Genomic DNA, 16,075 nt, shown 5'->3' with positions numbered 1-16,075 from the left:
ACAACCAGCCATTAGTTCATAACTTATTTGTTTAGTCATGTACAGATCATTTTACTGTAATATAAATATGCCTGAATTGTACAAATAAAACACAATTAAAAGATAACTAATGAGCAGGCATATAATTACCTACTGGTCTGTTTAATTCCAAGCCTTATGTACATTATTTATTCACATCCCATCGTGAATCACTGCACACATTGCACTTGCTGCTCACAGTACACATCAAGTCGGTATATACTCAGGTAGTTGAATTAGAATTCTTAATTTCGTCTGTGTGTGTGTGTGTGTGGTGTGTGTGTGTGTGTGTGTGTGTGTGTGTGTGTGTGTGTGCGTGTTGCTGACAAAGGCCTTAATGGCCGAAAGCTGTAATTGTGTAAATAATTTTGTTCTGCCTATCATGACTCAGCGTCTGCACTATATGGTGAGTAGCAACTTTCCTTCTCTAATATTTTTACATCCCATCCTGGCTTTTCCACTGATTAATTCTTGAAACAGGTTTTTTATTGAGCCCTATTATTGTTAATTATTCATATGTCCATTTTCTTTCAGTTTGAATATATTGTGCTTGCTTTCCTTAAGAATTTGATCCAGAAGATAAGAAGTAACCTTTGTGATCCATTTATGATTTAGGATACATTTCTGATTGATGACTAATTAAACATGTTTCTTTTATAAGCCTGTTTGGTGACATTTGCTACACGTAATTATGAAATGTTCAGTTACACGTTTTGCACAGTGTTTTCTTAAAGGCTTTACTGGATTCTAAAGACACAATTCTCAGAGTATTTCCATCAGCTTCTTCTAGATGCATACCATGCTTAAAGACTGAGTAGGAAAGCTGAGAAATAGTGAGATGTGAGAAGTGTTCAAGACTCAGTGCTTGATGAGATGGGTGATCCTGCACTACAGGCATGGCTGTGAAATATCACACATCGCAGTCAAAGGGCAAAGGGTTAAGAATCAATTTTTCCTCAAATGAACTGTAGAAATACTAGCATAATATTAGTAGCACTTCATAAACTGTACTTGAATACTTACAAAACTTTACAGTTCTCTCTCTCTCTCTCTCTCTCCCCCTCTCCCCCTCTCCCCCCCCCCCTCTCTCTCTCTCTCTCTTTCTTTCCTTCCTTCCTCCTCCCCCCTCCCCTCCCCACACACACCCCTTCTCTCACCTTCCCCCCTCTCCCCTCCCTTGCCTGTTTGCTCCCCCTCGATTCCTCTCCTGTGTTTTTGCCAAGTTATGTAGAAATACATTTCACAAATCTGATCAGTCACAGTTTACAATTGTATAGTCTGCTGAACTAGTATTTGCGAAAATAAAAAGATTGTATTCAATAAGTGGATAAGCAAGGCACTTACGCCAAGCTTCTGCTGAATATATAGTAATTTTTCCTATTTGATTTTCAGACAGAAACTGGCAGTAGTGGAGGAGATGGTACAGGAACAGGAGCCTTCGACTACTTGTACGAGTTTTCTGAAACGCGGAAAGTACTGGAGGAGTTCTTTAAGTGTCCACCAGAAAATTCTGTGAATCACACACAACAGCAACAGCAGCAGCAGCAGGCTGCATCAGACAGTTTCAGAGAGCTGGAGTACGAGTTGAGACGGCAGGCGGCAGGCAGCGCTTATGTAGGGCAGAGATTGGCCAAGGAGAGGCCCGACCAAGAGGACAGCCCACGCAGACCGATGGGTGGCGGCAGTGGCGGTGGCCTCCTCGTAAGCTGATAGATTGCATGTATAGTGGGATAACTGGCAGGGGAGTTGCAGAACTTAGGCTCATCGAAGTTACGTAGCAACTTATATTGTGTTTGCAGTGGAAACTTGTGGGTTGTAGTGCTTTTAATTAGTGAGACACTTGTGATTTTATGTAAATACATGATTATGATTTTTCTTACAGGAAGATTATGCGTGTTATGTAGAGTGGCATGCTGCAATTACTATGCCAACTAGTGTGAAAAATTGTGCATATTTTTGGCACATTTCAGTGTCTTCGAAACACTGTTTTTCATGTTACATTCCAATTTCCAAATTTTTCTGACACAGGGTGGCAGTATCCCCATTTTCTGCTGAACCAATGGAAGAAGTAAATTACTTTTGAAACTATAGATAATTTTTCACGTACATATACATAATGAGGCATGTGTTTCAAATTTTTAAAACAATTTTATGATTACATGAAGGCCTTTACATCAGTCTGCTTACCAATTTCTGAATTCCATACTCATAAAAATTTGCCACCTGATTTGCCAACCGCTGCTAGACGACTCTTTTTACACCATCATTGTCATAGGATGGTCCACCAAAATATTTTTTTAAGTGTAGGTAGTCACTTGTTTCTAACATCTGTTTTTTCAAGTGATTGGGTGTCAGCTTTTTACACCAATTCTTCAGTGGTGAAAGTTCGTAGCCCATTTCGTACTTTATTATTAAACATTAGTATAACAATGATTTCATGCTGTAGCCACTTTTCTTACCATTTCATTGCTCATATTATTTTCTCCATAAACTTAACTAACTTGCAGATGAATTTTGACTGCTGTCATGCCTTCTGCACATGGAGAATGAATCATCACACTTTTTTGACATTTAGTGGAATTTTCAAATTAACTGACACGATTAAATAAGCACAAACAAATGTAAACAGGAATCAGTACTTCTTGACAATCGTGTCTGTGAGTAGCCAATAGACCCAGATTCTCTGCAGAGACAGCATCAGTGAGACAGCAGTGGCAATATTTAAAAACTTTATTTACTTAAAAAAATACACCTTGCCTATAAGTTGAGCAAAATGAAAATACACCTATTTTCAGCTCAAGAAAAATAAATCTTCAAGCACCAACATTGTCAGTGATTATATTGAAGTTATTAATGGCATTCAAAATACAAACAAATAAGGCCCAAGCATTTTAATTGACTATGTTTGTGGCATTGTGGTTAGCATCATTGGTTGATATGCTGCGGGTTGCCAGTTCAGACCCAACCACCAGAAATTGTTTTTAGTATTTATAGTTTCTGGAACATTCTTGAAGTGTCTCAGGTTCATAACGTTTATATATTCGGGAACATTCTGTGTTTGCATAGATAGCTGCACACTCTGGCCAGGAGTTCAGTTTCGTTCTGACTGTAGGTTGGTGTAATTAATAAAGGTGCTTTATTGTAAATGATATACTTCACTGATGACTCTGCCTTCAGATTTGGTCTTGATTGTGGTTTCGACATGACATTATTTGGTGGAGACGCCAGATACTTCAGAACATCTGCATCACATTGGCTTCAATTAGCCAACAAAAAAGCTGTTGCCTGTGTGGACAGGAAGTGGAGTAAAAGCAGTATGTCACTCCTAAGACTGTATATTCAGGAGACAGATGTATTTGAAAACATCAGTAAGTCAGCTGCATATCAGGTATGCATCAGTGTTTTCTCGAGACACTGGTCAGGACCCTACGAAATGGCTGGAAGAAGTCGACCACTTTGCCAATAGAACTGGGATGACAAGGTGTTTTTGGCAAATGTGTAAAAGTTCAATAGCTGGGATAAATTCCAAACCAATCTGAAGAAAATGTTCGGCAACACTCAGCCCAAGTCCAGTTGAAGAACAGGGTCCAAAGTCACAGGGAAATGACATGGTCATACATATAGAATATTTTTGTACTATGTCACATTGTATCAAATTGTAAATACGAACATGACAGAAATCGGCAAAATATCATACTTAATGAGAGGAGTCTCAGAAGACATGAACCAAAGGATGTTGCATTAACAGAGGAATTTATCAAGTGGTACCAGCAAATCAAGGGGTTGAAACAACAGTATGTGGCAGCAAATAATGTTGAAGTAAGTACACTAGTAATAGCAACCATAAATGTTGACCCCATATGTCAGAAGGTGGTAGAGAAGTCAAAGGATAGGTGTATTGATCATTGAGACCAATCTCCTCAAACATGCCATGAAGAATGGACTCAGTCAGCTCGAACTTATGATGCAACTGTCAAATGAAAATCCAGCGTCTGACCAATGCAGGTACAGTCAACTCCTATGCCAAGTAAAATGCCCCACAGAAAAACAGATATTTAACCCTGTGCACTCTGTAAGACAGACACAAGGCAGCTCTGCACACTCTTATTTAAATTGCCGCTGTCTGTGCAATGATCACACCACAGAGAATTGCACGGGGTCTTTGTGAAAATAATGAGGCCACTGACCAACAGGTAGGATATGCATTAAAACAAAAAGTGTGCTTTCGTTCAAATGCATTTCAAAACATTACGGTACAAAACTTTTCAATTTATGATATTTTTTTAAAAACTCGTTAAGGTGGAGAGCTGGGTTTTGTGTGCATGTTTTGTATTAATAGACAGTTTCATGCCTCCCACCTTTCTTTTTTCTCTCTGAACACGCGGTACAGTCCTTATGTTTGTTCCTACGAAGCTTGTTGATAATGTGCAACTGTCCATTCAAGTGTTCCTTGTCATCAGAAGTTGAATGGCGTCCTCTTTTCAGCCCTAGATTTCTTTCTTCACCAAGTATGTCTCTTATAACACTTTCATGAAATAGTTTGTGAGACAGGTTTTCAAGTTGTTATTCTCAGTGATTCTTGTGTAGCAAATGGCTGTTTATGAGTCCTACCTCGAACAACCAGAAGTACAGTTGTTGCCATCACTTCAGACTTTTCGTTAGAAAACCATAACTCGAAATAAAATGGTCAGATCTGACAACTACACCCATCTTTGAAGTATAATCAATAATCACATTTGGTTTCATTATTTCTTCCCTTCCCCTCCTGTTTCTCCTTTCTATAAGTAACATTGAATTATTTGCTTTTGTAGAAAACATAAGAACAATTTATTTTGCCATTCCAGAACCATAATTTTATTATTTGAGAGGCATTTTATTTCCTGTTTATTCAGATGCAGAACTCCGTTCTTGGTTGCAACTGAAAAGTATTTGGAATTGGCCTGGATTGTTCCTGTGACACACACATTCTGTTTTAAACAGCTCATCAGCTACGTAAAAGCAGTCACTGTACAAATGATACCCTGATTGCCCTGTAGCATTTCTGATATGAGCCAGCAATTGAAGAGCAACTCTCTCAGAATAATTAAAGTCTGGACAAATCAGTGACTGTTGCTATAGTGCCAAAATAGGTTATACAACTGCAAATACAACTGTTTGATGAATCCAAAATCACATAAACTGTGAGTCCCCATTTTGTTGGTTTTTGAGAAATATACATTTTGAATAATATGTGGCCCTTGAATGATACTGTAGATTGATCAGCAGCTAAATACCTATATGGTCAATATATTTCGAGAAACTTGGGGAGAAGTAATCCAACACATTCTTCACTTTACTCAGATGTGACTGAACCTGAGTGGTGACATGTAGCACTCGCTGGATTAGAAACATAAAGTGCCCAGAAAATTTGCATAAATCACCTCGAGTAAAACAGTCTGAAAAGAAGTTGGATGATTGTAACAATTATCGTTGGGGGGGGGGGGGGGGGAGAGGAGGAAAGAAGAGGTCCAGCATGTACTTACGCTTTTATAATGCTGTATTCAGTAGCACACCGTGAAAGCAGTTCATTTCTTCCTTGGCAAAATTTCTCCAGTCCCACCACACAGAATGTTGTAGAAGTGTGTCACTTCATGTATTTTTGCTGTAGCATCCCTGTTAGTTTGGTATGTTATTTGTTGAAATTAAAAATTAACTGGAAGAAACCAACTGACAATGATGGAACATTACCAACTTCAGTGGTAAAACCACACTTTGGATTGTCAAAGGAAAAATGTGTAAAGTCAGTCATTTTCTCTCCACATTTGCCACAAATCTTCTGCTGAATCACTAGAAAAAGGCACATTTTTCACATTTTTCGTCATCCTCTTCACTAGAATTGTTTAGAAATGAACCAGTTTCATCATCAAAATCACTCTTGCTATCATTGTCACTTAGAGATTCCTCTAAAAACTGTAAAATATCTTCCTCAGAAAAAACTGAACTTGAGGAATTAGCCACTATGCACACAAACTTAAACGTAATAATTCCAAAAGTCCTTTCAGCACAACAACAGTTTGAGACTGAGTTAACACAGGTTCCCCTAGAGGCAGCACTAAGCACCATTGATGTGTAGTACTGTCAGAATCGAGAACTGAGCATGTGAGATGCGCAAAAAATCGTGTCAAATGAGGCTCAAAATAGGAGTGGAAAACAAAATTCACAATCTCGAGTGCCACTTGATGTTGGAGTGGAAAGGGTTAGAGGACAGAGAACAATGCAGTGACATGTTTTCACTCTGGTTGCCCTGGGCACATTGTATGCTACTGCATAGAGAGAAGACAAGTGTTCAACAACCATTATATTGCTAGATGCGCCTATCACTGTACCCCTGGATGAGGTCACTGGAGGTCACTCTCCAGCATGCTGCATCCATTACAGGTAGCCATACAAAGGTACTTGCTGCTTATCTAGACTCCAAATTCAGGAAAACTAAGTCAGGTGACCATCTATGGAGGTGAGGCAACCATGGATGAAAATGGTCAATGGACAACAGTCAACAACATGTCTGAAATCTCATTGACATTGTCATCAATGGCTAACCTATCCAGGCACTAGTTGATTCAGGAGCTTATTTTTTTTCTTATGTTGAATGCTTATTGTTGTTGGGTAAAGATGATTGTTCCGTGATACAAAAGCTATTGTGCTGAAGGAGACAAGGGGGAGATACATCCAGCTGACAGGAAGATGTGTCGCTAAAGCAACTATCAGTGACAGAATGCAGCCTTTAGAATCTGTCATGTTAGCAGAATGCAGTTGTATTGTTATTCTCAGATGGAACTGCTTGCAAGCATCACAGGCAGTTGTAGACTGGAAGATCGGATGCCCAGTTAAACTTTGAAGCTTGCCTGTTTGCAAGAAGCTACTCAGGTTCTCAAAACTGCCATGCAGTTCTTATACAAGAGTCTGGCCAGAAATAGTACAGAGGTTTTCACCAAACCTTAAAGAATTATATTTCAATGAGTGGCAAGTGCTATTCCAGTGCAACTGCCATGCATTAATTACATACTGAGCATCACTCACATAATACTAACACTGTATGTTACTCCCTTCATCTCTCTCTAGCAATCATTGTCAGTTCTTTTGAGCAACAGATACACTCCACTCTTGCTTTGTTTCATGGTTGTATATATAATCCAAGTTGGATATAGGTTCAATGAATTTAAACTTTTTGTCTAGAGTTGTCACTGTCATTGTGACTTATTTCCTGGAAACCATGCAACAATCCGTACAGTGGGTGAATCAGCTGTAAAGAAGGTGAAGATGGTCCTGCTGTATAGATAATCCCATCATCTGGATAAGTTATGGCAATGATTATTTGGTATGTGAAGGGTATCATTAACAGACTTCTTGGAGAAAGGAATGTCGAATACTGGACAATACCCCAATGAGAAATTAGATTGCTTTGAGTGGAAATGGAAGGAAATTTAGCCCCATTTGGTGAAGAACAATGTGCTTCATTGCCAACGCATTCATCTGGAGTTGCCACATCAAAACTGCATGAATTGTGTTATGCATTGGTGCTGTGACACTGTTTCAAGTGACTTTGCACTTTCTTACTTCTTGTTCTCAAATGCAAAGAAATGGCTTATAGACTAAAGAGTCTGCTTCAGGGAGGTCTTTGTCAAGACTGGAGAATCTTAACAATGTAGGAAAAGACAGATTACTACTTATCGTAAAGAGGACACATTAAGTTACAGACAGGCATGATTAAAAGGCACTCACATGTAGCTTTCAGCCACAGCCTTCGTCAGGAGACACACACACACACACACACACACACACACACACACACACACACACAAAGACTGCCAACTCTAGCATTTTGGGCATTCCGCTGTGTCTGAAAGCTATATGTGAGTCTCTCGTAATTGTGCCTGTCTGCTACTTGATGTGTCTTTTTTACAGTAGGTAGCAGTCCCTACCTGGAGTTTCCATTGTTTGACAGGAGAATTTTATTGAGCTTTGTATATTTAGATAAGTTAAAAAAGAAGCCAGGAGATTAGGAAAAACGTAATTCTTAAAAGGAAACTGCTTTGCAAAAAATGTGTTTGTCCCACCTAACACAAGTAATCACTGAACTGCCCTTCCAGTATTACAATAATTTATTACTCTCTGAAAAATACTTCTGTGCACATAAACGTCAATGCATAAGCTGTATGCTTCTGAGAAAGTTTTGCTATATAATTAGCTTTGTAATATGTTTGAAAGTATCTCACTGAATATTTATTTCTCCAAGTATCGGTAATTGATATAATTTCAGAAAATTCTCTCCAATATGAAGTATGGTAATTTAAAAACAAAACTGTTTTCATTCTGCAGGGCAGTCAGGCAGATCTTTCTGCAGCGGGTTCGGGTTCAACTGAAGACCTTGGAGACACAGAGGTTGGACTGCAGGTTGGCCACAGCCGGAACTTCACACTTTCTCCAGAGACTACAGATTGTGATTCGAACTGTGGTGATCTCGACAGTGAACTATCACTTACTCCAGCACCAGAAACCATTGTAGGACAAGGATTGGACAGCAGTGGAGAAGGACCATGTTCCAGTATCCCTCTTCCGAGGCCTGCAATGCCTGTATTAGAGGATGGGCTGTCATCTGGTCATGCCTCTGATGCTGACAGTGGTACTGGTCCAGGTGGAAGGCATGGGCCATCACCGTCACCATCTGGAAGGTTGCTACCAGGTCTGTAACGAACGCAGAAAAGCTTATGGTGGTCTAAACGTCCATGTCAACACCTGTGTTCCCTATTGCTCGTTGTTGGTTACTGATTTGGATGTTAATACCCATTAGATTACTTGATATTTCTTATTATTGTGTGTCAACAGTCCACTGATCATCTGAGAGAGAAAATAGTGAAACAGACCTACAACATTGGTCTTTCAGAATGTCACAGCACATATTATGCAGCTCTATTTTTCTAAATACAGATGTTGAATACCAACAGTACATAGTCATTCTGTCACATTTCATTCCTGGGATGAACAGCAAGTTTTTTGCAGCCAGTGTTTTTGAACATACTAAGTAGATACCTAGTTTGAAAGTAATTATACTCATTGTTACATGTACCACTGCTCTCTATATCAGTGAGAAAATAGGTCCTCTGCTCTTGTTCATGGAACTCAAGGATATTGACTTGTCTAGCACCTGGACTTCAGATTGTTGCAATTGTAAGAAAACTTGAAACAAGATTTAGTAGAAAATCCATAAGTGCTGACGTTTATTCGTTCTAGATGACTCCTGATATGTTACTAAATCGTAACTCTCCAGGGCTGCTTTGACTCGTCTGAATTATTTGAACTATTGTGCATTTATGAAATTACTTCATCCTTAATGTTTAAATTGCTGTATTCAGTTTCTTTGATCATTTATTGTTTTGAACATTCCATAAAAAATTTCTGTTGTGAGTCATATGAACCATCTAAATCTTCCACTACTGACAATGGAATGTACAATTCAGTGCAAGAACTGAGAGAAATATCACAAAATGACCTAAGCAACAACCAGCTGAAAAATCCAAAATGCACAAGCTTGACATATTTAATGTACAGTCAGTGTTCCTGACACCTGTACTGCAATGTGTTAAAAGTTCCATTATTAATGAAAAGAGGGTCTGAGGAAAGTTCACAAAGTAAAAGCCGTTTAATTTTAATAAATTCAAGAAACATAATTTAGTAATAAAAATGTGTCACTTACAAAATAGAAGGCTAATTTGTTTCTCTACGTAATAATCTCCTTTGTTCAACTATTTTCCTTGTGTGTCCGTAATGTTTAATATTTATGTGTAGTAGTTGACTGCTGCCAGTGTGTTAAGTCAGCTGTTCACTGTTCTTCTCAGCATTGTTCCAAAATGTTTTCCACCGAGGGCCTCCTCAAGCATCATGAAAAGATGAAAATTGCTTGGAGAAAAGTCTGGATTGTTGGTGGGTGATCAGTATTTTCCATTCCAAATTGAGCCAGCAATTGTCTGGCTTCAATAGCAGTGTGAGGTTGGGCATTATTGCGAAGAAAGAAAGAATTCTGAAAGAAACAATATTATGAAAGAGAAAGTTGTACTCGCCATATAGCGGAGATTCTGTGTTGCAGGTACGCACAACAAAAACTGTCACAAATAAAGCTTCTGGCCATTGAGGCCTTCGACAACAATAGATGTGTACACACACACACACACACACACACACACACATATCATTGCTTGCTGTAGTTTTCTGAGGGTATCACAATATTCATCTGCCTTGAATGTAGTGCTATTTGGCATGAAAACCACCAAAAGAACACCATTTCAGTAAAAAAAAAAAAAAAAAAAAAATCACTTTGAGTTTCTGTCTAAGCAGTCTTTTTCTCTCGTTAAGTTACCACTGTGTTTCGTGTGGTGATTGATGATGCCACTCAGTGATCGACTCTTGGTCTTGCTCAGGAACCCACCTTGCACACATTTTGCTAAATGTTCAGACACTATTTCACCTAGAGAAGAAAGACAACTATTTCAGGAAGAATGGTCTTGGACTGTTTTGTTCTTCACTTGCATTTTCAAATCACTGTGATAAATGGTGGCATTGAAGTCGACTTCAGTCACACTCTTTTGTTCATCGATTGTTGATCATTGAACACCACTTTATCACATTACTTTTGTTAGTAACTGTATTACGAGTAAATGGTAATTTTCTGCAAGTTTCAACTTCTGAACATTGATAAATTGAAATTGTAGCACCTCTGACCTCACAGTAGTTGCTGCTGTGTATCACACAGTTCATTTTAAACACGATAACGCTGGAAGCTGAAGAAGTGAATTAAAATTTGTGCTGCTGCCGGAACTCAAACCCGTGTCATCTTGCTTACTAGGCAGATATGCTGATCATTACACCAGAACAGCATTATGATAACATAGCTGCATGAACTACCCACTTGCGTCAACTGACACTCCTACAGCAGTGAGACAAGAAGTCGAGGAAGCCTTTTGGCTTCAGGTAAAAGCCTGATATTGAACTGTGCAGTGGGATTATGCTCTAGATGATTACTTTCTGGATTACACTTTAAAGTCTTACGAATATCCTGTAATTATGTGACTGTATGGGATGTAAGCACTCATATGATATGATGGTTACAGACAAGACCATGTACTTTCACTTTCCAATGTTAACAACATTTTGTTTCATCCAGTTTAAAAGCAGCTCAAATAACTGGCAAACACATTAACTTAATTAATTAAATTAATTAACTATCTCTATTTTTGCAGATGGACTAGAATTGTCAGATACTACACGAACTTAAAGGGATTAATGTGATACTGTTGTGGCAGGTTCTGCAGTGGCTACTGCTGTTACCTCACCACAGATGCAGGCTACACCTCCACCACCTGCACCTCAGCCACACCGCTCAATTGCAGTTCCGGGGGACGTTACATCTGCGTCAACGAGCACTGGCTCTGCATCTGGTAGCTCTGGTGGGTCGGCCACTTCTGCATCGTCAGTAGAAGCGGCAATCAGGGATATCAGGCTCGCCTTGCAGCGCACTAAAACGTTGACACCACCTGATCCTGTACCTGACGGACCCGATAGATCGCCTAGTCCTGTCTGGGTGCCAAGGTCTCGGTCAGTACTGTCAGTAGTTTCTTAGTTAAGTTCTGGTGCATTTCTTGTCACTGTTAGTTATTTAACTGCAGATAATATATGAGAAATTACCGCACACAGCCATATCTAATAGCTCAAGTATATTTGTAAATGTAGGTTACAAATACAGTGTTCCAAGACCTCACATAATAATGTAAACATAAATTTAACAATGAACGTGTTTCTGATACTGGTGAAAACTACTACAGAGAAAATGTTCGATAATAGATGAAACTGTAGAATAAATAAATAACAACAGAAGTTGCTCAGAATTGTTACCGTAATAGCTGTATATAAAATGAACTATAATAATGTAAATATAGGAATAACAAATAAATATTGTTGACATCTGTAGAATGAAATAAAGTAACAGATACATACTCTGTTTGAAAGAATTAATTCTGAATATATTTACACACACCAATTTACAATGTTAGTGGTGCAATTCCATCCAGTTCTCCATCACTGCATTTCAAATTGGTGTCAGAACAGGTGCCGTCAGTGTCATCATCAAGAGAAATCGCTAACATTCATATTCATTTATAATTATGTCCATATATATATATAATAGAGGGAAACATTCTACGTGGGAAAAATTTATCTAAAAACAAAGATGATGCGACTTACCAAACGAAAGCGCTGGCATGTTGATAGACACACAAACATACACACAAAATTCTAGCTTTCACAACCAACGGTTGCTTCGTCAGGAAAGAGGGAAGGAGAGGGAAAGACGAAAGGATGTGGGTTTTAAGGGAGAGGGTAAGGAGTCATTCCAATCCCGGGAACGGAAAGACTTACCTGAGGGGGCAAAAAAGTACGGGTATACACTCGCTCGCTCACACACACACACACACACACACACACACACACACACAAAGCAGACATATACAGAGGCAAAGAGTTTAGGCAGAGATGTCAGTCGAGGCGGAAATGCAGAGGCAAAGATGTTGTTGAATGACAGGTGCGGTATGAGTGGCGGCAACTTGAAATTAGTGGAGATTGGGGCCTGGTGGATAACGAGAAGAGAGGATATATTGAAGAGCAAGTTCCCATCTCTAGAGTTCAGATAGGTTGGTGTTAGTGGGAAGTATCCAGACAACCTGGACGGTGTAACACTGTGCCAAGATGTGCTGGCCGTGCACCAAGGCATGTTTAGCCACAGGGTGATCCTCATTACCAACAAACACTGTCTGCCTGTGTCCATTCATGCGAATGGACAGTTTGTTGCTGGTCATTCCCACATAGAATGCGTCACAGTGTAGGCAGGTCAGTTGGTAAATCACGTGGGTGCTTTGACACGTGGCTCTGCCTTTGATCGTGTACACCCTCCGGGTTACAGAATTGGAGTAGGTGGTGGTGGGAGGGTGCATGGGACACATTTTACACCGGGGGCAGTTACAAGGGTAGGAGCCAGAGGGTAGGGAAGGTGGTTTGGGGATTTCATAGGGATGAACTAAGAGATTACGAAGGTTAGGTGGACGGCGGAAAGACACTCTTGGTGGAGTGGGGAGGATTTCATGCAGGATGGATCTCATTTCAGGGCAGGATTTGAGGAAGTCGTATCCCTGCTGGAGAGCCACATTCAGAGTCTGATCCAGTCCCGGAAAGTATCCTGTCACAAGTGGGGCACTTTTGTGGTTCTTCTGTGGGAGGTTCTGGGCTTGAGGGGATGAGGAAGTGGCTCTGGTTATTTGCTTCTGTACCAGGTCGGGAGGGTAGTTGCGGGATGCGAAAGCTGTTGTCAGGTTGTTGGTGTAATGGTTCAGGGATTCCGGACTGGAGCAGATTCGTTTGCCACGAAGACCTAGGCTGTAGGGAAGGGACCATTTGATGTGGAATGGGTGGCAGCTGTCATAATGGAGGTACTGTTGCTTGTTGGTGGGTTTGATGTGGACGGACGTGTGAAGCTGGCCATTGGACAGGTGGAGGTCAATATCAAGGAAAGTGGCATGGGATTTGGAGTAGGACCAGGTGAATCTGATGGAAGCAAAGGAGTTGAGGTTGGAGAGGAAATTTTGGAGTTCTTCTTCACTGTGAGTCCAGATCATGAAGATGTCATCAATAAATCTGTACCAAACTTTGGGTTGGCAGGCCTGGGTAACCAAGAAGGCTTCCTCTAAGCGAACCATGAATAGGTTGGCGTACGAGGGGCCCATCCTGGTACCCTTGGCTGTTCCCTTTAGTTGTTGGTATGTCTGGCCTTCAAAAGTGAAGAAGTTGTGGGTCAGGATTAAGCTGGCTAAGTTCTACAGTTACATGCTGCAAACCACTGTGTGGTGCATTGCAAAGTGTACTTCCAATTACACCAGTTATTAGGATTTCTTGCTCTTCCATTCATGTATGGAGCACAGGAAGAATAATAGTTTGAATGCTACTGTGTTGCAGTAATTATTCTAATCTTGTCCTCAAGATACCTATGTGAGCGATACATTAGGGATTGTAGTATATTCCTAAAGTAGTCATTTAAAGCTGGTTCTTGAAACTTTGTGAATAGACTTTCTCGTGGTAGTTTGTCTGTCTTCAAGAATCCTCCAGTTCAGTTCCTTCGGTATCTCTGTGACACTCTCACATGGATTAAATAAACCTGTGACCATTCCTGCTGCCCTTCTGTGTAAACACTCAATATCCTTTGTTAGTCCTATCTGGTACGGGTCACACACACTTGAGCAATATTCTAGAACAAGTCCCATGAGTGATTTGAAAGCAATCTCCATTGTCGACTGATTGCACTTCCCCAGTATTCTACCAATAAACCAAAGTCTACCACCTGCTTTACCCACGATTGAATGTATGAGATCATCCCATTTCATGTCCCTAAAAAGTGATACACCCAGGTATTAGTATGAGTTGGCAATTCCAACGGTGACTCATTGGTATTATAGTCACAGGATCCTTAATTCGAGCAGTTAGTTCATGAGTCCACACAATTTGTAAACGGTTCTGAAAACACACTTGACCTCTTGGCAACAAATAATCCTGAGTTAATAACGAGCCTCAAAACGGATACAGGGGTTAGTGAACACAGAGTTGTCATAGCGACAAAGCCTCCAAAAATAAACTGAAAATATACCTATTCAAAAAAAGGAGATAAAAATTCACACCTTCCTGAGAGACAATCTCCACTCCTTCCAAATTAATAATATAAGTGTAGACCACATGTGGCTTGAATTCAAAGAAATAGTATCAGCAGCAATTGAGAGATTTATACTAAATAAATTAACAAATGATGGGGCTGATCCTCCTTGGTACATAAAACGGGTTAGAAGACTGTTGCAGAGACAATGAAACAAACATGCCAAATTTAAACAGACGCAAAATCCCCAAGATGGCAGTCTTTTACAGAAGCTCTAAATTTAATGCGCACTTCAATGCAAGATGCTTGTAACAGTTTCTACAATGAAACTTTGTCTCGAAACCTGGCAGAAAATCCAAAGAGATTCTGGTCGTATGTGAAGTATGTTAGCGGCAAGAAACAATCAGTGCCTTCTCTGCATGATAGCAATGGAGATACTATTGATGGCAGTGCTGCCAAAGCAGAGTTACTAAACACAGCCTTGCGAAATGCCTTCACAAAAGACGACGAAGTAAATACTCCAGAACTCAAATCGAGAACAGCTGCCAACATGAGTAATGCAGAAGTAAATATCCTCGGTGTAGTGAAGCAACTTAAATGACTTAATAAAAGCAAGTCTCCTGGCCCAGACTGTATACCAATTAGGTTCCTTTAGGAGTATGCTGATGCATTAGGTCCATTCTTAACAATCATATACAAACGTTCGCTTGACGAAAGATCCGTACCCAAAGACTGAAAAGTTGCACAGATCACACCAATATTCGAGAAAGGTAGTAGGAGTAATCCACTAAATTACAGGCCCATATAATTAACGTCGATGTGCAGCAAGATTTTGGAACATATATTGTGTTCAAACATTATGAGTTACCTCGAAGAAAACTGTCTATTGACACACAGTCGACATGGGTTTACAAAACATCGTTCCTGTGAAACACAACTATATCCTTATTCACATGGACTTTGAGTGCTATTGACAAGGGATTTCAGATTGATTCCATATTTCTGGATTTCCGGAAGGCTTTTGACACGGTACCAGACAAGCGGCTCATAGTGAAATTGCGTGCTTATGGAATATCGTGTTAGTTATGTGACTGGATTTGTGATTTCCTGTCAGAGAGGTCACAGTTTGTAGTAATTGACGGAAAGTCATCTAGTAAAACTACCTTGTGGGTAGTGTTATAGGCCCTTTGCTGTTCCTTATCTATATAAACAGTTTGGGAGACAACCTGAGCAGCCGTCTCAGGTTGTTTGCAGATGATGCTGTCATTTATCGACCAATAAAGTCGTCATAAGATCAAAAAAAAAATTGCAAAATGATTTAGGGAAGATATCTGA

The 16,075-nt window shown here is 39.8% G+C and overlaps 1 protein-coding gene across 5 annotated transcripts in view; it reads left to right on the top strand.

The window, feature by feature from the left end:
* The window catches only part of LOC126088553 (uncharacterized), a 525,775-nt gene that overhangs the window by 284,598 nt on the left and 225,102 nt on the right, over positions 1–16,075 (top strand). For all 5 annotated transcript variants that reach the window (XM_049906736.1, XM_049906735.1, XM_049906738.1 and 2 more), the window contains 3 exons: positions 1,411–1,719; positions 8,377–8,740; positions 11,355–11,646. In XM_049906736.1, coding sequence (XP_049762693.1) covers positions 1,411–1,719; positions 8,377–8,740; positions 11,355–11,646 — 965 coding nt within the window. The remainder of the gene's footprint in view (positions 1–1,410; positions 1,720–8,376; positions 8,741–11,354; positions 11,647–16,075) is intronic.

Source organism: Schistocerca cancellata, chromosome 6 (genome assembly GCF_023864275.1).
Source record: "Schistocerca cancellata isolate TAMUIC-IGC-003103 chromosome 6, iqSchCanc2.1, whole genome shotgun sequence".
NCBI classification, from domain to species: Eukaryota; Metazoa; Arthropoda; class Insecta; order Orthoptera; family Acrididae; genus Schistocerca; species Schistocerca cancellata.
The sequence above is the reverse complement of the archived record's forward strand: the minus strand, read 5'-3'. Positions and strand labels throughout refer to the sequence as shown.